Source organism: Fulvia fulva, chromosome 4 (assembly GCF_020509005.1).
Source record: "Fulvia fulva chromosome 4, complete sequence".
NCBI lineage: Eukaryota > Fungi > Ascomycota > Dothideomycetes > Mycosphaerellales > Mycosphaerellaceae > Fulvia > Fulvia fulva.
This window is the reverse complement of record NC_063015.1, coordinates 6,045,900-6,065,266: the sequence shown is the minus strand read 5'-3', so window position 1 is coordinate 6,065,266 and position 19,367 is coordinate 6,045,900. Positions and strand designations below refer to the sequence as shown.

The window sequence follows — 19,367 nt, the reverse complement described above, 5'->3', positions numbered from 1 at the left end:
CATTACTCTTAATCTCTCTCCATCGTATTGCCAGGTAAAGGAAGGGACGATGGTGATCTGCATATGGAGAGAGTGAAGAGGCATTCGGGTCTGGCATTAAGGTAGTCGATGTACGAACGCTAACCCATCCCTCATCCGTCAAACAGCTGCCACTCACGACCGTATCCGGCATTTCTTTGACGATGATCATTTATGACTGCTTGTGTTGGACAATGGCGGCTTCAGTCTCTTTGTTGTCCACGGTCTCAATCCACTCCATCAAGAAACCCAATCATAATGAGCCTTCCTAAACTCATGGAGCTCTTTCGCTTTCCAGACTCCAGCCCCGCCCACCGTAAACTCTTGTCCACTGGAGATCAACAAACTCTGCAGTTCCTCAAGGATTTTGTCGTATTCGCGGCGTTTGTTTACCGACATTGTGCGAGGGTGGTACTCTGCCACGGCCCATGTCGCCGCCAAATCTTCTTGAAGCCCGCCCCGAAATCGTTTGCGCTCGTAGTACGACCCGTCTGTAGTTCTCGGGGTGTGTGGTGGCATTATCATGGATGTGAGGTCCCAGTTCTTGAAGAGTGGCTGCTTCGGCCATGGGTCGGCGGTGGAGTCTCGCTGTTCTACAGTCAGATATGCTATACGTTGAAATGGAAGGAGAACTCGTACCTTGTACCACACCCCGTTAAGCTGATTCCCTTCCAACATGATTGCATACTCCAGCAGATTTGGCATACGATCGACAGTCGCAGCGCGAAAGATGTACATCTTTTCGTACATATTCTGGTCGGGCCATTGCAACGAAGTGATGCAAATGTGCATCGACAAGCGCGAGACACTGGGTGCGGCGTCCAGCACGCGATTTAGCTGCTCCAGCACGGCCTCGCTGTACCCAAATGTATCCATGGTGGCGCGAATGTACAGTCGATTGATGTGAGCCGAGATCGGGAACGGCGGGGGCATGGTGATCACGTAGCGGTCGAGCTTGACCTTCTGGTAGAAGGTCTGGTCTGCTCGCAGGATGAAGGAGCCATACTCTTCGCGGAGGGCGTTGCTGAGGCGGAGGAGGTTACGCGCATTTTTGTAGTATCTGCGCGTCTCGGGGTCGGTGAAGAAGAGGTAGCGGATTCTGGAGGTCGAGGGATTGCTGTAGTCGATGCCGGGCAATGCGATCTTCAGCATTGGGCTGCTGTCGATGTAGCGGTAGATGCGGTTTCGTAGTTCTCCAGGAGAGTCGTGAAGATCGCCGAGTGGACTGGTTGGTGTGCGCGGTTTTGTGTTTGGCTTGACCAGCATTTGGTACTTGGCGTCCTTGCTCTTCTTGCTCTTTCTGCGCGCCATCGTATGTACTTGATCGATATGATGTTGACGAGGACAGTAGCAGGGAAATGCGGTATGCTGTAGCGAAGTCGTGATGGGATGGGATGAGTCGCAAGGAAAGCCCCACTGTAGAAGCCGATGTTCGGCAGTCAGTGCGAGACACGACTTTTACGACTGCATCAAAAACACCTCCGCGGCCACTCAACCGTGGATCTTCAGCAGCTTGTGGATCATATGTATCAGTGCGAGTCGGAGTTAGTAGATGGGAGACTGATACGATGGGGACAAGAACTTGGCTTCACGCGTCACACCATCAAAGGTACATGTCAAACACCAGAATAGCCACGTCACGCCATGTAAGATGCTGGCAATCAACGTTCCGAAGACTGCGCCAGCCGGCGATTCCATCATCAGATCTTGCCAGCTATTCCAGCTCCATCATCGTCTGCTAGATTGACAGAAAAAAGAATCCCAGTCTCCATGCACCATAACGCAAACGCATAGCAATGGCCACCAAAAATGCAAAACCTAAGCATCCGTGCTGAGTCAACGGATGATAGGGAAACCCTTCGCGATGAATGTCACGCTTGCCAAGCGGAGTCGAATCGCTAATACGTACCTTGAAGGGTTTATTGTGCTGATATGTCCAGAGCCGCTGATGCCACATATTACGAACGTCACGCACTAACTTACTTTACCACTAGACCAAACTGACTAGTGAATTTGCATAGATTGCAGCTTGATGGAAGCTAGTGAAAGTAGGGTCGTATATGCAGGTTACTCAGCTAGCGTGAAGTAAGCGAGGTGATGGGTGGGCTGCGATGTGAGCTTGGAAGTAGCAGCGGACTGTGCAGTACCAGCAAGCAGTGCTCACGATAGGGTCTTGGGTTTGTAGTTGCCTTTACTGCTTTCGAACGATGTTACAATGTCGTGTCGATCCAGGTTCTATCTTAATAGAGCTGAAAAGCATGAGCTGAAGGAAGAGTGGACGATGCTGCCAGAGCACAATTCCGTACCTATCGCCGGAGTGACTACGAATGCTGCAGGCATCTCCTGGAGACAAGCATTAAGAGCTGGTCTTCCTATCTCCAGCTGTGCAATGGCAAGCCTGAGAGTGGAGGGAAGCACAGAGTCAAGAAGCACGAGAACAGTAGAGCTTGGCTTCTTTCAACGAACGCCCTACCGCGATGACCTTGCATAGTCCGGCTGCCAACAGAGAGAACAGATAACTGAATCAAGCATGAGAAACGCCAAGTGAGAGGAACCTGGATGATTTATGCGGTCTCAATACAGCTCTGTGTTCCGGGAGATACTGCGCGACCCAGATTTGCCTTCCTTGGCAGAGCTTCGCGCCGACCTCAGCTCCTCGCTGCATTCAACTTCCTGATAGCATGCCCACACCAAGGTTCCAGCAGTCTTAACGTTTGACCAGAGTCGATGCACCACTTCAATCTCTCCATGTGCCCTCTCAATCCTTCAACTTCCCGTGATTCCTCCAGCTCCCTCTCAATCCTCCAACTCCCTCAAAATCCTTCCGGTCCTCCAGCCCGACCACGAATCCCGCATCTTGTACACACCATCTATGCTTGCCGGAGTGTTCAGGTCGACACATGGCAGAACGTACTCGCCACGGTAGTCGCCACGGCATGAAGCATCAATGGCTAAATTTGGGTCGTACAACAACCACTTCTCCGCATCGCCAGTCGTGCAAATCCCGTTGTTGGCGTCCCACAGATTGATGATGCCCTGCTGAGTCTCGTTGATAGCAGCCACCGAGAGTCCTTGTTGCAGCGCCTGCTCTTGCATGTCATGCATGTCGCCGAAGAGTTCGCCCGTGAAGGACCATTGCCTCGTGAAGCCTGGGTCCCGGTTCAGTACGTTCAGCTCAATGTCCGAGCACCATTCTGGCACCCCACTGTATTTGCAGGTCGTGAAGTCCATAATGATCTCGCCGTACAGATGATCATCATTTGGAAATCCAGTCCTCAGCTGCGCGTCCCAGACCTGCTGGTTGAAGTTGGTCGCAACAGGATTTCGTCGATAGTCCACCAAGATGAACGGCACTGCAGTCTTCATCCTCTCAAACTTGAAGAAGCTGAAGAAGGATGCTGTGTTTGCGATGAAGGTGGGCACCAAACCTGGCGCGACAGGCATCACTGTTTCAGCGCCGTAGTGCGGGTGACTGATCAGGTCAAGGAATAGGATAATGGGCATGTTGGACAAAGCGACGCGGCTCATCTCGACTTTGACGCTGTAGTTCCAATCTCGGCTAACGAGCTGCATTGAGCGCACCAGCTGCCAGTCTGCTTTGTTCAGCAACTCGATACCGTCGATTGATGCTGGTGCGCCATTCGCGTCGGTGTGGTAGTGATGGGAGCGGATGGTGACGCGGTCTGGGATCAGGAGACGGTGCACAATGTCTCTTATCTCCTGTGGTAGGTCGTCGAAGTGGGTACGCTGACCTGGCTTGAAGGTCTCGGCGGGATGCATGCTGTCGGCGTGCGGATGGTGATTGCGACTTCGTAGTGGCTGTTACTGAAGGGCGCTATGTGGTTGCGACTTCGTAGTGGCTGTTACGGAAGGGCGCTATGTGGTTGCGGGCTGGGTTCGTCTGATATGATCAGTATCTGCTATCCGCCCGTCGTAGATTTACGCGCTGTTCGTAAGCCCTTACAGTGGGCGAAAGCGCGTTATACACCGATGGCAGTGAAGTCCGGACTTGGTGTGTTGCGTGTTGTTCTCGTCTGGTGATTCGTTGTGAAGCTGATGAGTGTATCGATGTCGGTTCGTTGATTTTGCTGGCACCAGCTCAAGCTCAAGCAAAGGCGCGTCTTGCACAAGCTGTCGTCGAGACCGCTCGTCGTTGATCCCCACTCTCCACCCCTGGCAAACACGCGCGCCACTAGTGCCTCAGTTGAGTGAGGTCGAGCGTGCTTGTTGTTGACCCAGCACAGCCTTCCAGCAAACGACAGCCAGCCAGATATCTAGCGCTGATCGCCTTTTTCCAGAGCTGCACCTGTCAAGCGCTTTTATATAGACAAACGAAACTGACTGCCTGAGTTGAGGCTAGCAACAGCTTTCACCCGGCGACCCCTCTCCGCTATCAGCTCATCGGCACTGACCACCACGTCGTCCTTCCTCACCTGCTCTGCGCTGAATCGACTGTCACATCAACCCCGCCGTCGCCCCTCATCAGTCTCGCCTGCCCCTCCGTAAGAGACCAACGCCAGACAACTCACTGAGTTCTGACCACCGACGGTGACCAAAGCAACCCATTGCGACCGTCGCATCCGCTACCACCACCGCCGGCTGTAGCTGTCGCCTCACGCTCTCGCGATCTTTGGCAGCAGCGTCGCCATCACCGCGCCATCGTCGGCTAGACAGCAACACCTGGAGCATTTGCACCACGAGCAAACGTACCGCCCCGACCAACACCGCCGCAAAGCAGCATCGATCCACATCACCACTCGAAGGCAGGCCATCCCATCGCAGATACCCCAGCCAAGATGTCGCACCCACGCAACCCCTTCGCTCGCATCCCAGACGAGCTGGCCGCTCAGATCGTCGGCTACAACACCCCAGATCTTGTGTTGGCGACATCGGCCCACACCGTCTTGACCAACGGACGGCAAGCGACGATGAAACTCCTCGAACTTAAGAACAAGTCCGAGTGGAGCGACATGATATCGCTGCGGAGTGCTAGCAAGAGTATGAAAGAGAAGATCAATGACAACCTTGGCGCAATTCTTCGCACAAAGCAAAGCATCGTCGTGGTTGACACAAAGAACCATCTATACTTCGGCTACCCGTACCCTCTCGACCCACAGGATCTTTCCGGTGGCGCTCTGCAGACCGAGGAGAATGCATACCTTCCTGACGACTTTCTGGGGAAGCCAACCTTCGGCAATGGCGAGACTTGGGAAGTCATTCGAACCACGGTGCCCATTACGCTGGTCGATATGAAGGCACATGTGGGCAGCTTAGAGAAGGGTAAGACGCTCCGAGACCTCGCGGTGGACGATCAGTATCGCGGCGATGATGCGGAGACACTGCTCCTGATCGAATTCCAGTGGAGCCAGAACCGTGCCGCTAAGTGGGACCTGTCATGCTCCTACCATACTCTCGCCGAGGTGGGAGCCGAGCGCGAAGATGATTGGATGGAGGGATACCAGAACTCCAACTTGCCAAAGATAAAGCGAGAGGCAATGACTGCCATTAAGCAGTATCTTATCTCACACAACGGCATTAACAGGACCCTCGACGGCCTGAATATCTCAACAGAGGCTATCCTGGAGGTCCAGAAGGCGGTCTGCGGCCTCTCAGACCACCTGGCCTCGCTCCCCAACGAGTGGACGACTAGGCCACACGAGAGGAGCATGTGGTGCTGGCGTCTGAGAGCGTTCAAGGGCAAAGGTTTCGATGATGGCGAAGTAGACCAGCTGCTTGAGGAAACCGACTCCATGTACAACGATGACTCCGAGGATGAGGACATGGAGGACTCCCCCGAGGACGAATTGATGGAAGACGACCTGGATGACGAAGAGATGGAAGACTTTGCTGAGGAAGAGGAGAAGCTTTCTGGTGATGCTGATGCCTATCCAGAGGGTGGCGCGGAGGAGGAGGAGATGTCCGACGGATCTGCAGCTGACCAGGAAGATGCTGACACCGAGGATTGGGTCGACGACATGCACGGTGATCCCTGATGTCTCGTACCTGCTGCAAGCCTGAAGGGACCAGCGTGAGAAGTTAGCTCGTCAGCACAGGGCTGAAGCGTGGTCTTGCTGGGTCATCGGTGCATTGGCGTATTGGTTGACGTATGGGTTGGTGAATTGGTCGTCGTACTGGTCGGTGCATTGGTATATATTTGGAGTGTCTCGAGGTGCGTATAGCGTGGGTGGTTGAGGAGTGTTGGGGCGAAGGTGTTACGCTATAGGTGGAAGAAGGTGGTCTGGTACTTGCCGAGCGGATAGCAAACTGATATACTTACCTGCTCAAAGAAACCCATGTCAGCTGGTGACACATGCATCAATGGAGAGACTCACTGCTATGTGACTACATACTGGCGAGTCGCTATGTACATGCATGTCTCGCAGACACACCGCCAAGGCCACGAAATTTATGAGATTTTGAGCTCGAGATCGTCATGCTCCACCCAGCTTTAGAGTCTGCTTTAAACCGAGTCCATGCGTGTATGTCCGAGAAGAGAGAATGTTTCAACATGTTGTCAGAGTGTCCTTATATAAATGTCAGTCGTTACCGTGGCCGTTCATCGAGCATTCGAGATGTGGTCTGATCACACACTCAGGGACTTGCACTATGCCCGACCAAAGACACCGCTTACCACTTCACATGATCATGACTGAGACTGTGAGAATATCTATTAGCGCCAATGATTCGATTACTAACGTGCTCGACGAGCGCAGACTGTGATAAGGTCCAGGACGCAGGCTGTGAATGAAGACTATTCGCATCTCGATCGCGGCCAGAGGCATTAACATCGACTTCTCTCCAAGTCTGCTTTTCTAAACATGTTCTCGAGTATCAAAGTCATTCTCCTGCGCTCAGAGCTTTATCTCTAGAAGCTACGCCAGGATCGCCCCCTGACTGACGAGTTACTCCCACACGATATTGGCTGCTGACCTCTGGCGGGAGTAGGCCAAGACAGTGCCCTGTTCTCTTCAATATGACCTTACAAGCTCCAAAAGACTCTTCACAAGCCGCGAGAAGGTGGTAGATACCCGGTTGAGGGACAGCGAGTCTCAAATGCTGCGAGGCTTCAAGTCAGCTTTGCACTTCTCGTGTTGGAGCTACATGATCTGCCAGGTAGAGTCGAGATCTGCAGCACCTGCCTCAATGGGGGAGAATGAGATGATCTTTAATGTGATAAGATACATCCTCCCCACTTGGCAGCAGACTGTCCTATATGTAAGCTTCAAGGCACACTCGCGTTCCAAGAGTGATACCGCGATCGAGCATTGAGTCTGACCCCGTATGATAGATCCTGTTCAGAGATTTATCGCCAATGTACTGCTCCTCCAATTGGCCTCTGCGCGAGGACTCTCTCGTAGTGGTTACCGAACTCGATAAAGCCCCGGCCACATCGAAACTCGAACTAGAATGTCGACAGAGCCCCGTCGTAAACGCAGGGCTATCCTTCTTTCTGCTACATGACGCGCTGAAGAAGGCTGCCAAAGAGTCCTGCTGCATCGCTAGATCACATGGCCTGGGATCGCCTTACATAATCGACTGTAACGACGGATGCAGTAAGCAGTTCTTGGAGCTCACGCTGATGTATATCTATAGACTTCGCATTCAAGGACTTATTCTTGGAAGGCAACATGCCATTTTTCTTGCCTCTTTTGGATCCAATGTACGTGGTCACGATGGCGGCTGATGCCAATGAAGTAGGGGGTGTGAGGCAGCTCGATATCTTTTTACGGTTCTACTCATCTCAGCGGCTCCGACGATTATCCAATCGTCAGTCTTGATCGCCGGCCTTTGCTCTGGAACACAGTTAGGTGTTGACAAAGGGCGAGCATTGGAGGAAGAGGTCGGGCCACTACGATCTGTATGACTTGACAAAGAGCTGACGTTCTTCAGTGCTGTCCTTTGTACGAACAGAAGAGAAGGGCGTGAAAGAATCATTGTGTTCGAATCAGGAAGCGATGCACGCAGCTCAAGACACACCTCGTTTAGTCGCCGAACACCGGGTGGAGGATTGAATGGTGAAGACATCGCATGGTCGGTATAGCGATGTCGTAAGCTCTTCGAGAGACCTTTCCAGGAACGATGAGGCCGAATGCAGATCCTGGTGGTTCATGCAAAGCGGCCATCATGTGAGTCTTGTTCTTCTTGGTTGAGCAATGGGCGTCAGCACTCTTGTCTGTCCTGGTCATGCCAGACGGAGCGGCAACGGGGCTCTTGTGTCCAATTACAATCTAAAGGCAGTGATTACTCCGCTACTCACTGTTCGTGAAGCATGAAGTGGTATGAGGCAGTAAATGAACCCAGTGCCTCATTTGCCTTCCCTCCGCTGATCGCCCTGTCGTTCTATACACTCCTGATATGACCACCCGCATTCAATCGTCACGGGATTTGATGTGAATAGTCGGCGTGTGCGCTTCCTGTGAGCCCGGACCGAGCGTGTTGTTTACATCTCACACGGATAGTCCCGCGTGCTTGCAGTGAGGTGAAGTCGTGCTGCTTTTCCTTTCTCAGCGTCGCTCCCTCGTACTTCGTGACATCCAACGCACTGAAATCCTGAGCTACATCGTGAGGCTTCCTATTTCGGTCAGTGTCTAGAAGGTGAGAAACTAAGGACAGAGCTTACCCTCTCATCAGGTCTTAACGGCCCCCAGGTCGTCCTCATAGGCGAGCTCTCCACACTTCGGAATCGCCATTCTCAAGCAAATCTCGCCGCTGCTCTCTTCGCCTCTTCTGCTGTGGCTTGCGCTTCATACACCTCGTTAACAACGAATTCGCGACCCTCTCAATCGCCATCTCGCGTCCCCTAAGAAGGCTTGATAACGTACTTACGCCATAACCTTCCAAAGCTGAGCACAACAGAGGAGCGCAGCAGAGGACACAAGGATCGTCACAGTGGCGAGCAGAGCACTGAGCGCAGCAGGAATATAGTGCAGCATACAACACTTCAAGGAATCGCGCCGACCTCATACGCAAGCATGGCCAACGAGCAGGTGCCAGAGTCGATGGCCGACAAGGTTTGTCACATCTTCAAACTTCCAGTCGAGATCGGTCAAGGAGTAGTCGCTGGTGAGATCGCGAACTTTAAGGTCCGAATCTCCAATGTCGACCTCGCAGACGCCTCGGGCAATGCGGTAACCCAGACCGTCGTCACGCTACTGAACAAAGCGGAGCTGCAGCCTTTGTTGAATACTAAGCTCGTCAGCAAGGAGATTCGCAACCATGTGGAGGGACGAATCGCAGCAGACGTCAGTGCCGGCCAGATCGCCATCCAGCTCAACATCACAGACCGCCCACTGAACGAGGAACCGGACGCCGAGGAGCAAGAGGAGATTGACCATGAAGGTGTAGAGCAGAAGGTCCCAGACGGCTTCATCGACGAGGGAAAGTTCGCCAGTGGCAGGACCTTCAAGCATTGCCTTGCGTACGTCCCCATCGGCCTTGTGGATATCACTGCTCACGAGTCGGACATCGCGGGTGGCTGGAAGGGTCGAGACGTCGTTGAGCACGAGGCGTATTTGGACGACGATCCAGAGAGCATCATGATGGCAAAGGTCATCATCAAGCGTGACGGTGCCGGCGACTGGGTAGTCAAGGTCCTCTGGGCCGAGGTCAAGACTCTCTGGCCCATGCACGAAGACAAGAACATCCAGACTCGTGATCTTCCGAATGGAGAGATCCAGCAGTACGATCCTACAGTGGAGGTTTTCGACGCTCTGGTCGTCGAGATGCAAGCAGGCGTTGAGGACTACATCCAGAGGAGCTTGTCGAACATTCTGCCAAGGAACGCTGCGCTATCGCTTGAGAACCTGTGCAGCTTTCAGCAGCTGGTGGTTGGTACTGCAGACGGAGTTGCCAGTGCTTCGAGCGAATGGACCACCCGCTCCTTCCACGACATCCGGCACAGATTTGTCGTCGATCAACAGCTCCACCATCTTGACCTTGGTGAGATCGATGTTGAGGAGCTACCATACGAGCCAAGACCGAAGACCAAAGCTGAGAGCCAGCAAGAGGTGGAATCTGACCGTTGAGAGTTGGGGCCGGGCTTCTGGTAATGTTGACGGGAAGAGATTCGAGATGTAGTTGGATGGTTGTGAGCTACAGCAAGCGAGCTCCCAGCCATCGTTGACTGTCAGCCTTCAGCTCTCCTCGAGAAATAGCGGCGTTGCTGCGCTTCGACTTTGTTGAGGGCGGCTTGTCTTGTAGACACGCATTGGGGTTGTCTAAGCAAGGTATGCTGCAGGCTATGCACGATCGAGTGTGCCCAATATGGATGGCAAAGCGATGTTATGTTAGAGAATGGATGAGAACAAGAATCGTAGAATTGCATTAGTTGCATAGTGGGGTCCAAAAATTGCACGTACTAACGCTATGGTAAAGCCGACCCAGCCGAGCCGTTTCCCAAAACGCCAAGAGACATGAGACTGACTCAGGCCAGCTACTGGCACAGTAACGCATAGACAAGTATCGAATACATGCTGCAGAGACCATGTCTTCAGCTGCAGCTCAGAATTATCTCAATTCACCCACGGTTTCGCCAATGTGTACCGTTGGCTGGTGAAACGCTGGAGACATCTCTCAATACCGTAATTGATCCTCTACGAATGCTTGAAGTCACAACTCGATCACTACTGCTGCTGTCGATCTCATACACATGCTACTATTTGCAGAGATAAGCCCCAATTCCCGTCTCACTGCACTCGATGAACTCGCTCGCCATCACATCCTCTATTGGTATCACACGTAACGGAGGTACAAGGCTTGATACGAACCGGGCGATGCGATAGCAGTTTCCAGGACAGGCATACATTGTTTCAAGGTGATTGAGTAAAACGATGAAAATTGTCTGTGTGCTGTAACTTTGAACACTACTAGAGTCGGACAGCAATACTTTTTTCTAATACTTTGCGACATTTGAATTGCCCGACATGCATAAAACGTCCTTTGAAGAGCAGAAAACCATCATGAACTCCGTTACTCCGTCCCCACATTATGCATCTTCCATGTCCTGATCGTGCTCCCCATTCTCAATTCCGTGCTTCTTCTTGACCTCCAGCATCATGCTGACGACTTCCTGGTTCGTCCGACCCTGCCAACCCTTGCACCACTCGCACCCCTCAGCCTTGCATACCCAGCAGTCCACAATCGTGCTATCCTCCACCTTGAGCTTCGTCGAGCGGAAGTCGTCCTGCCAGTCTCTGCTAGCGTTATGTTCGTCGTAGGCCTGCAGACGCTCTTGGCCGAAGGTGCTAGCACGAGTGCCGATGTTGGGATCAGGGCCTTCTTGATCTTGAGCAGTCTCCCACATCTTGATGTCGGCACCTCTGTGCGAGTGACACCAGGCATTCCCAGCTCGTCCTCCAAGACTCAGCGAGCCATCGGCGCGACGACCTGGTGGGTGGCATCCTTGAAGCAGGTGGTGCAGACGTCGCTATCGCAGATCATGACATCCCGGAAGCCGTCATCTGTATCTGCCTTCAAGTCCTTGAACTAGTCTTCGAAGACCTGGCCGCTGTATTGCGCTATAGATGAGCTCTCGTCCAGGGAGGCCGACTCGACGTCACCGATGTACTCCACAGCGAAGTAGTCGCCTGCTGGGTCGGCGATGTGTACCTATTGGCAGTCCTTGAAGTGGATCATGTCAAGGCGAGGCTTGGTGGAATGGTCGATGTCTTCGTCTCCGGGATGTTGGCCGCCCCCTTCTGCGCCCTGCTGCTTGTTTGATGCTTCGCCGTCTTGGTCGTCTCCGCCATCGCCGGCGGGCTCTGGACCATGAGCGCCTGGGGTGTCCTGACCGAGTACTTCACCGTCCTCAGCGGCGCCAAGAGCACTCGAGCCACGGCCCTCAGCAACAGCAGACTGGTCCACTCCCTCGCCCGCCACGGGAGCCTGCTCTTCTTCCTCATCCGAATGCCCGGCGCCTGTGGCCCTCTTGAACGCGGTAGTCGACTCGATGCGCGCTGCTTCAGCAGTAATCATAGCTAGCACATCAGCTGCGTATGGATGCGCTTTGCCACTAGCATCGTTCTGGCTGAGGTCGCGCAACGCCTGCGCCTTACTCTTCGCATGGCTGGAGTTGTAGTTGTCGCGAAGGTTCGAAGCCTTCATCAGAGTCATGGCTGGGTGTCGCTCGACCATGATGGCTGGTGCATGCTGCTCGTCGAGAATGCCAGGCTTGACGTAGTTGTGGAAGAGAGTGATGTTAGTAAGGTAGCGGTCGTGGTTCCAGGTGTTGCGCGACATTCTTCGGTTTGAGAATGCGCGACTGTGTGGTGTTTGGTTTTGGTCGGGATAAGGTAGTAACTTGGACTTGTTTTGGCGGCATTTTGGCAGTGCGGCGGCAGGACGAGAATCTCGGGCTTGGGATTGACAGTTTATCCGAACATTCACTTCGACTTCACAGCTCGACCCTTGGCGTTCTGAGCCTTGGAGTATACACCGGTGTTGTGATGATCTATACTGTTTTAAAATGTCTCGCAAGCATTATATCGGCCGCTCTGGCTATAAAAGCATCGACAATACTGTTTGCTGAACCCATTCTATCTTAGGACACAGTTTGTGGCACACATTGGATAACAATGGAAGGCACAACAGTCTTACGCACAGAGCTTGGTATTTAGAAGTACTATGGACTGGGGTGCTACGACAGGACATATCTGCAGCTTCATGCAGTTTCAGTGTCATGACGGAGATCTCTCGACCTGAGCGCTAATCGTTCAATCGCCCTAGTCAACCTCTCATTTCACCGTCTCCAAAACACTCAAAAACATAGTTACGAGGTCAGCTTCTTATTTCATAGTCACGTCACTATCATCGTCTCCATCTTGATCAATCGCCTCCTCCGCCACGGCATCATCTCCCTCAAGGATGCCACAATCCTCTCCATCTGACCCAGTCCTCTCCTTGACTTCAGCCCTGTAGCGCTTAAAAGCAGCACTCTCGTTAATCCCCTCTCGTAGCTCTATCATTAGCTCGCGATCTTCTTGCGGGTATGCTTGGCCCTGCCAATCTCCTGAACGCCAGGCGCGCTGCTGATCCTTGGTCGTTTGATTTCTCTCGAGAGCTGCAAAATCACTCCACTTAAAGACCCTTGCGTTGAGGTTCAGCTCTGCGAAGATGTCGGAGATGACTTTGCGATCTTGCTTCTCAATTAGTGCTCTCTCGTGGAGGTACTCTACGAGAAGAACGCGGACGAGCAATTGTTGCTTGTAAGTCCACATATGGCGCGCTGTAGCAGTGCGAACAGTTGAATTGGGGTTGCCGACTAAGGATGCCATTTTGTTGTTCTTAGAGTTGGATGGCATGTTTTTGGCGACGATGAGACCGCTGAAGGGATATATGGAGTGCTCTTGTGGACGAGAAGGATCACATTCAAAGGTTTGCTGGGCATTCATTTCTTCCATCGCTATCTTTGGAGAAAACCTGGCTAATCTACGTTCAAGCAGCCCATAACAAAGTCACAGACCCAAAGAAAGACAACAAACATTGACAGAAAGCATGTCTTGCTACCGGACAATGCCTCTCTCTAATCCGATGTGGCAGACCTAGGAGCATTAGCTCACGCAGGGGACTCAAGAAGGACCTAGGTCATCAATTACACATGGAGGTTGAGACGAATGGGGGATAATACGCATGTTGCGTTGCCAGTATTGCATTCGAAGCACTATTGGTTTGGTGTACGTGCCAATCACATGCGCCAGAATGCGCCCCAAACCCCTACTTCCACCGTATCAGAGGCTGCATAATCTCCCAGTAGCCTCTACCATAGTAGGGAAGCATGTTCATATGCTTAGCAGATGCGTAGCAAGCGTTAGAGATGCATGCTACTGTCCCGTCAGTCCTACCCATCCCATAGCGCTGGATTTGCATACCTTCAGCATGTGACCATCTGGTTGGCTGAGCCCTCTACTCCTCATTCTCCGCCTCACCTCCCTCCAGCTCCCCCACATCCTCGCCCTTATCCCCAGTCTTCGCCAACTGCTCAGCGCGATACTTCTTATACGCAGCAGTCTCGCGAATCGCCTCACGAATCTCCACCATCAACTCCTTGTCCGCCTCGGTGTACGGGACTCCCTTCCAACCACAGGTGCGCCAAGCCTGGTGCATCGCCTTCGCTTGGTTCGTGTCCTCGTTCTTGGTGCGATGGTCGACCAAGTTGGACACTGGGAAGCGCTTTGCATCGGAGTTCAGCTCGGCGAAGATGTCGGGGATGATCTCATCGCTGATGAGACCACGAACTGAGGCGGTCTCCCAGGCGATGATGCGGACTTGCATGTACTGCTCGAACGTCCACTTGCGGCGGCCGGATGGGGTGCTGCTTGAGGCGTTGGCGGAAGTCTTGTTTGTGGAGGAGGATGCCATTGTGCTTGATGTTGGAGGGTCGGAGATGGTTAAGTAGTGGTAATGGATGGTCGTGCGGTGGTGGTGATGGTGGCGGTGGTGGTGGTGTGTCTGTCTGTGTGTGTGTAGAAGAAAGAAAGTGAGACTCGAACAGGCTTAACAATGGCAATGCCCACCAAGGCAACAAAAAGCCGCCGCAGCAAGCCGAGTCGCATGTGGAGGCGGGCCGGGAGAATGCGCGCATCAATCGTTCACCACGATCATTCACCGTGTATAGAGAGCGTGTAACATCTTATAGCCTTGCCGCCGTACCTAGCCGGCCCATCAGCTCTGGCTATATGGTTGTGCTAATGTTTGCTTGGCCTTTCATACAACAAAGCGCAGGTAAGCGTGCAGCAAGCCGTAGGAGATCGATCGAGCATCCCGACGTCAAGCAGGCATTATGAGCCATGTCGTGGGCTCCTTCGGCATTGACTATGGTGTCGACCACGAAGATATGCAATGCCGGAGGGCTTACAGTAAGAACCTTCGTACAGCCGTTACCTCATGCTACCATACCCAATCATGCACCACCCTCATCCCATGTCCGCTGCAGTACTACACAACATACCGATACAACGGACTCGCATCTCCCATCGCCCGCAACTGCTCTTCCGAATACATCGCCTGAATATCCTCGACATTCATCTGGTCCCTCTTGGCATTGATCCTGACTAGGCCTACCCTGAGCGTAAACGCTGCAGCGACCGCAGCCGCCAGTACACCCAAGCTAAAGCCAAAGCCGAGCCAGTACCGTGGTGCTTGCTGTTGAATGTAGATGTTCGAACCGATAGAGCCGCCCAAGTTGGCGAGACAGCAGACCCAGGCAATGCCCATTGCTTTCCGCCACGAGGGCGCGAGGTTGTTGGCGACCCAGGAGAAGACACCGACGATGCCGGTCGAGACTGTGGGATAGTGTCAGCAAACTGTAAATTTGGTCTGTGATCATCATACTCACGTCCGAGCGGAATCAAGAACAAGAAGCCATACGTCAAACCGGGCAACTTCGGATGCGGAATCGACAGAAGTGCCACAAACGCAATGCCTGCCACCAGATACGGTACAACAATAAACACCCATCTCGTCTGCTTTCGATCCGCCGTCAGCCCCACAATGACAGTCGCAATACACGCCAACAGATATATCGGCACCATCAACAGCTGCGCCTGCCAACTCTTATACCCCAGCTCCTTCACAATCGTCGGCGCAAAGAAGCTGAACGCATAGTACGATATAGTCTGTCCAGACACGATGATTCCCCACAGCCAGATCTTCCAGTCGGAGAAGATGCTCCAGATGGCTTTGAAGGAGAGTTTGTCGTTGTGGTCGTTCTCGCCTTCTTTTGTGCCGGCGTCTTCTTGGATGCGGCGTTCGATGATGGTTTTCTCGCGCTCGGTGAGGAAGGTGCATTCGCGAGGGGCGTCGGGGAGGACGAATTTGACGCAGGCACCGACTGCGACGGTGGCGATGCCTTCGAGGATGAAGCTGTGGGGGTATGTCAGGCAAGATTTCGAGAAGGATGGTGACGAAAGGGTTCGGGGAAATGACGACGAGCGTGGACTCTTCGTGTCGCTCATGCTGTCATGGTCCAGAGAAAGTGGGACAAGGGCACTTACATCCATCTCCATCCCTCATACCCAGCAGTACCATCCATCTTCTGGATCGCATACGCCAAGATTCCCGAAAACGCGCCAGCAAGAGTGGCCGCGCTGAAGAACAGCGCAACTCTCGTCTGGAACTCAAAGCGCTGTCATTCTCGTCAGCACAGGTCGCAAGAATGGCAGCCAGCTCCTTTGGATTGACTTACAGCATACCAACAACTCAGCAAATACTGCGCAGCCGGCGTGAAGCCGCTCTCACACAGACCGAGCAACGTTCTCACAGCACAGAGCTGTCCATATGTTTGCACCACCCCATGCATTGTCATGACTGTGCCCCACAGTATCATGAGTATCGCCAGCCAGGTCGAGGCCTTGAGCTTTTTGAGGACCATATTCGATGGCAGCATGAAGAGTGCGTAGGGGAAGAAGAAGACGGTGAGGGCGATGTTGAATTGGTGGCCGGTCATGTTGAGGGTCTCAGTCATGCCGGCGATCTTTGCATTGCCGACTGTGTAATGTCAGTATTGGTTCTTGGGAACAGTCTGAGGTGGCCACCTACTGTTCGACCGATCCAGAAAGCTCAGCAGGTAAAGCACCGCCAACACCGGCGGTAACCTCCAATCCACCTTCCGCAAAATCTTATTCGTCTCTCGATCATGATACTCCGGTCTGTTGCTCTCGTCCAGTCCAGTATGCTCATACTCAACGATGTTCCCCTTTAGCGTTCCGTTCGCCGCAGCCCCTGGGCCGAACTTCTCAATGTTCAGCACTCTGATCCTGTCCTCCGACATGGCTGCTATCAAGTTCTTGTGACGCTGCCAAGACATCTTTGCGCGTGGCAGATGATGGGGTATATGTATTGATGATGAAACGGAAGACGTGTCAGATCATCTCGTGATCATCTTCGCCCGGCGATGCGAGGCGTGAGCAGATCCCATCGCTGTTCTCTGAATTGCCGCCGCTTTTCCGTGCTAGGTTGATCGAAAGTCTCGAGATGTTGGACATGGGCAAATACTATTTGACATGTGCAGCAAAGCTATTCAGCATGTAGAGTGGGTCGACATTGGCTATACCCAGCAATCATTGAGGTTCTGAGGTAACAAGATCTAATATAGCCGTGAGAGCTTCAACTTTTCGAAAATTCAATCTACAGTCCTCTTTAGAAGCGACCTGTTTCGAGGTCCCTGTATCCAGATAATTGATGCTGAAGTTGACGAGTTCAAGCCAATCCGTACATGCTACCTACATAGCTTCGCTCTACGTGCCAAAAAGTATTTGCCTTGGACATAAGGTGTGCTTGCCGGTGCTGGGTTGATGCTGGATCGATGCATGGGTAGTGTGGTTGTTCCTGGTTGGGTTCCTGGGGAAGAGGCGGTCCGGCTGTCAGCGGACGCGTCGAAAGCCTTGTCGAAGCATCGCAAGAATGGAAAAGCTTTCGAGCTTCGCATCGAATGCGGCGAGTACCGGGTGTGATCACTGATCAGGGAGAGTTGCTGTGCAGCACTGTGCTGGCAGCCTGGCACTTGTCTCTGCGGCCACGTGAGCCGGAGATATGCCATGCATCTGTACATTGAGCCCTGAAAGACCGCCAAATGTTCCTCGTGTCGGATGTCGGCTGATTGAGCCATAATCACAATTATCACATGTTTCAAAGATGAGCGACCGCGTTCCAGCCAATCAAGCATGGCAAAGATCTGACGTTGGCGTCAGCATGAGATCGGGTACACATCTTGTCCACTCGGAATGGGTCGCATGCCAAGTGACACACTTTGACTTCGCTGCAGGATTCCGTAGATGTAGCGCTGTTGTGAGGTGCTGAATCGCAAGGCTCCACGTCAGCAATGGCTTAATCATGCATCGACAGCCTAGTGACCTTACATTTTCTGATCGTGTCTTGACGAGGTATTTCCAGCAATACAGTCGTCCACCAGAGATGCGAATGTTCGGTCCGCGACATGCTCATTGCCGGGGAGGGATCAATACAGCTCAACTTAAGGTTGCTCGTGTGGGCAGCTGACAGGCCAGGGCTACCCTGCACGCTGATGACCATGCAGGACCTCAATCTAGCCAAGACTCCAGTATAAGTGCCGGTGCCAAATGCGCGCTGCTGAGGCCTGCCACAGAGGCCTTTGACGATTTCCAATTCTTGCAGCGCTCGACCACGAGACTCCGCCGCAAACAACTCGATGATGGGCTCGTGCATCAGAGTGGTGGAGTGTTTCCGCATTGCTTCAAGTTGAGCCGCATATGGTGTGAACGTGCGATGTAAACGCTGTGACCTTCAAAGGAATGCTTGCTGAGCATTGTCGTGCGCATGAAGGTTTCAAGCCCAGGCTAGGCTCATGTGACCTGAAACCGTGGATTTATGGGCTGGAAGTTGAGTTTCTCAACGTAGAGACCAACGAGCTTCACAAGCTCACCCACATGAGCTGCGAACGTGCGGTGCCAGGCCCGGATGGGCGTTGCGGACATGCATTTGCTGTCCAGTGATAGCAGGAAGCTGCTTCATGTTGAGGATGCAGGTAAGCCTAAGCCACGTCACGGACTGACTGGGATATATGTCGCCATTCCCGGCAAGATCCCATCGGGCGCAAGACGTCTGCCATATTCCTGAAACATTATCAATACCCGAAGAACATAGTTCTGTCAGTTCCTGTTGGGCCACTCGGTGGTCCGGTTATGTTCAAAATCCCATCAGATTGGAGTAGCCACCTCCAGGATTGTGGAAGAAGACCTCTTGAAGCGAGTCTTGGTCATCTTTCTCCCAGTCCTCGCCAAATCGATAGCGATTGTACTCTTCCCAATTGGAATCGCTCTCTTCCATTGACCAAGCAAACTCATCGTACAGCCGCTTCTTCCACGTCGGAATTGGTGGCTCGGCAACCAAGCCTGGCTTCCTCTTGTTCGGCTTCTGGGCAAAGACGTCCGGAGATGGTAAAATTCGCTTTCTAGCCGCTTTGCGCTCCTTCACCACAGAAGGTGGAGCACGATTGTCGAAGGTTTGAACACCGTCAACGCTGGCCCGAAGCTTCCTCTGCAGAACTTGTGTATCGCGAGACCGGATACAGTCCAGCTTCTCGGACTGAAGCGTATGCGCATGCACATCACAGACGTCGGTGTAGTAGAACGGCTCTTTCGATGGCCAAATGTTGGGCAAAGCAGCCAAGAAGTCCGGGTGATAGTCCTCCTGATTCTGAGGGATCTTGTCAAAGTCTGGCTACCAGCAGTGCGTCATCTCAATGATCATGTATCTGCACAGCGTAGAGTCAAGTGGCAGTTCCTCGAAAGCACGATTGACCAGATCGGTCCTTGTCGTGATGAAAGACCAGCATGAGCTGCGTTGGCTCATGAGGCGTTTCATGATACTGTCCTGTC

The 19,367-nt window shown here is 53.0% G+C and overlaps 10 protein-coding genes across 10 annotated transcripts; 2 read left to right on the top strand and 8 right to left on the bottom strand.

Annotated features, from left to right (window-relative positions):
- Nucleotides 1–258: 258 nt before the first annotated feature.
- Nucleotides 259–1,329, bottom strand: CLAFUR5_05355 (uncharacterized protein; the record flags this gene model as incomplete). Its single annotated transcript, XM_047904503.1, has 2 exons — nt 259–606; nt 658–1,329. 2 exons carry the CDS (start codon nt 1,327–1,329, stop codon nt 259–261), a joined length of 1,020 nt encoding a protein of 339 aa, XP_047760414.1.
- A 1,485-nt stretch (nt 1,330–2,814) lies between these two features.
- On the bottom strand, nt 2,815–3,798 carry CLAFUR5_05354 (uncharacterized protein; the record flags this gene model as incomplete). The annotated part of the gene is made up of 1 exon (XM_047904502.1): nt 2,815–3,798. The coding sequence occupies one exon, from the start codon at nt 3,796–3,798 to the stop codon at nt 2,815–2,817; it is 984 nt and encodes a 327-aa protein (XP_047760415.1).
- A 1,016-nt stretch (nt 3,799–4,814) lies between these two features.
- CLAFUR5_05353 (uncharacterized protein) lies at nt 4,815–6,011 on the top strand (the record flags this gene model as incomplete). Its single annotated transcript, XM_047904501.1, has 1 exon — nt 4,815–6,011. The coding sequence occupies one exon, from the start codon at nt 4,815–4,817 to the stop codon at nt 6,009–6,011; it is 1,197 nt and encodes a 398-aa protein (XP_047760412.1).
- A 2,979-nt stretch (nt 6,012–8,990) lies between these two features.
- CLAFUR5_05352 (uncharacterized protein) lies at nt 8,991–10,043 on the top strand (the record flags this gene model as incomplete). The annotated part of the gene is made up of 1 exon (XM_047904500.1): nt 8,991–10,043. The coding sequence occupies one exon, from the start codon at nt 8,991–8,993 to the stop codon at nt 10,041–10,043; it is 1,053 nt and encodes a 350-aa protein (XP_047760413.1).
- Nucleotides 10,044–11,002: 959 nt separating this feature from the next.
- CLAFUR5_05351 (uncharacterized protein) lies at nt 11,003–11,320 on the bottom strand (the record flags this gene model as incomplete). Its single annotated transcript, XM_047904499.1, has 1 exon — nt 11,003–11,320. One exon carries the CDS (start codon nt 11,318–11,320, stop codon nt 11,003–11,005), a length of 318 nt encoding a protein of 105 aa, XP_047760410.1.
- Nucleotides 11,321–11,625: 305 nt separating this feature from the next.
- On the bottom strand, nt 11,626–12,255 carry CLAFUR5_05350 (uncharacterized protein; the record flags this gene model as incomplete). Its single annotated transcript, XM_047904498.1, has 1 exon — nt 11,626–12,255. The coding sequence occupies one exon, from the start codon at nt 12,253–12,255 to the stop codon at nt 11,626–11,628; it is 630 nt and encodes a 209-aa protein (XP_047760411.1).
- Nucleotides 12,256–12,800: 545 nt separating this feature from the next.
- On the bottom strand, nt 12,801–13,415 carry CLAFUR5_05349 (uncharacterized protein; the record flags this gene model as incomplete). The annotated part of the gene is made up of 1 exon (XM_047904497.1): nt 12,801–13,415. One exon carries the CDS (start codon nt 13,413–13,415, stop codon nt 12,801–12,803), a length of 615 nt encoding a protein of 204 aa, XP_047761187.1.
- A 502-nt stretch (nt 13,416–13,917) lies between these two features.
- Nucleotides 13,918–14,373, bottom strand: CLAFUR5_20300 (uncharacterized protein; the record flags this gene model as incomplete). The annotated part of the gene is made up of 1 exon (XM_059463136.1): nt 13,918–14,373. One exon carries the CDS (start codon nt 14,371–14,373, stop codon nt 13,918–13,920), a length of 456 nt encoding a protein of 151 aa, XP_059318989.1.
- A 576-nt stretch (nt 14,374–14,949) lies between these two features.
- Nucleotides 14,950–16,819, bottom strand: CLAFUR5_05348 (uncharacterized protein; the record flags this gene model as incomplete). Its single annotated transcript, XM_047904496.1, has 5 exons — nt 14,950–15,296; nt 15,350–15,876; nt 16,008–16,138; nt 16,199–16,500; nt 16,552–16,819. The coding sequence occupies 5 exons, from the start codon at nt 16,817–16,819 to the stop codon at nt 14,950–14,952; spliced, it is 1,575 nt and encodes a 524-aa protein (XP_047761186.1).
- A 1,856-nt stretch (nt 16,820–18,675) lies between these two features.
- CLAFUR5_20299 (uncharacterized protein) lies at nt 18,676–19,353 on the bottom strand (the record flags this gene model as incomplete). The annotated part of the gene is made up of 2 exons (XM_059463135.1): nt 18,676–19,209; nt 19,291–19,353. The coding sequence occupies 2 exons, from the start codon at nt 19,351–19,353 to the stop codon at nt 18,676–18,678; spliced, it is 597 nt and encodes a 198-aa protein (XP_059318988.1).
- Between the last annotated feature and the right edge of the window lie 14 nt (nt 19,354–19,367).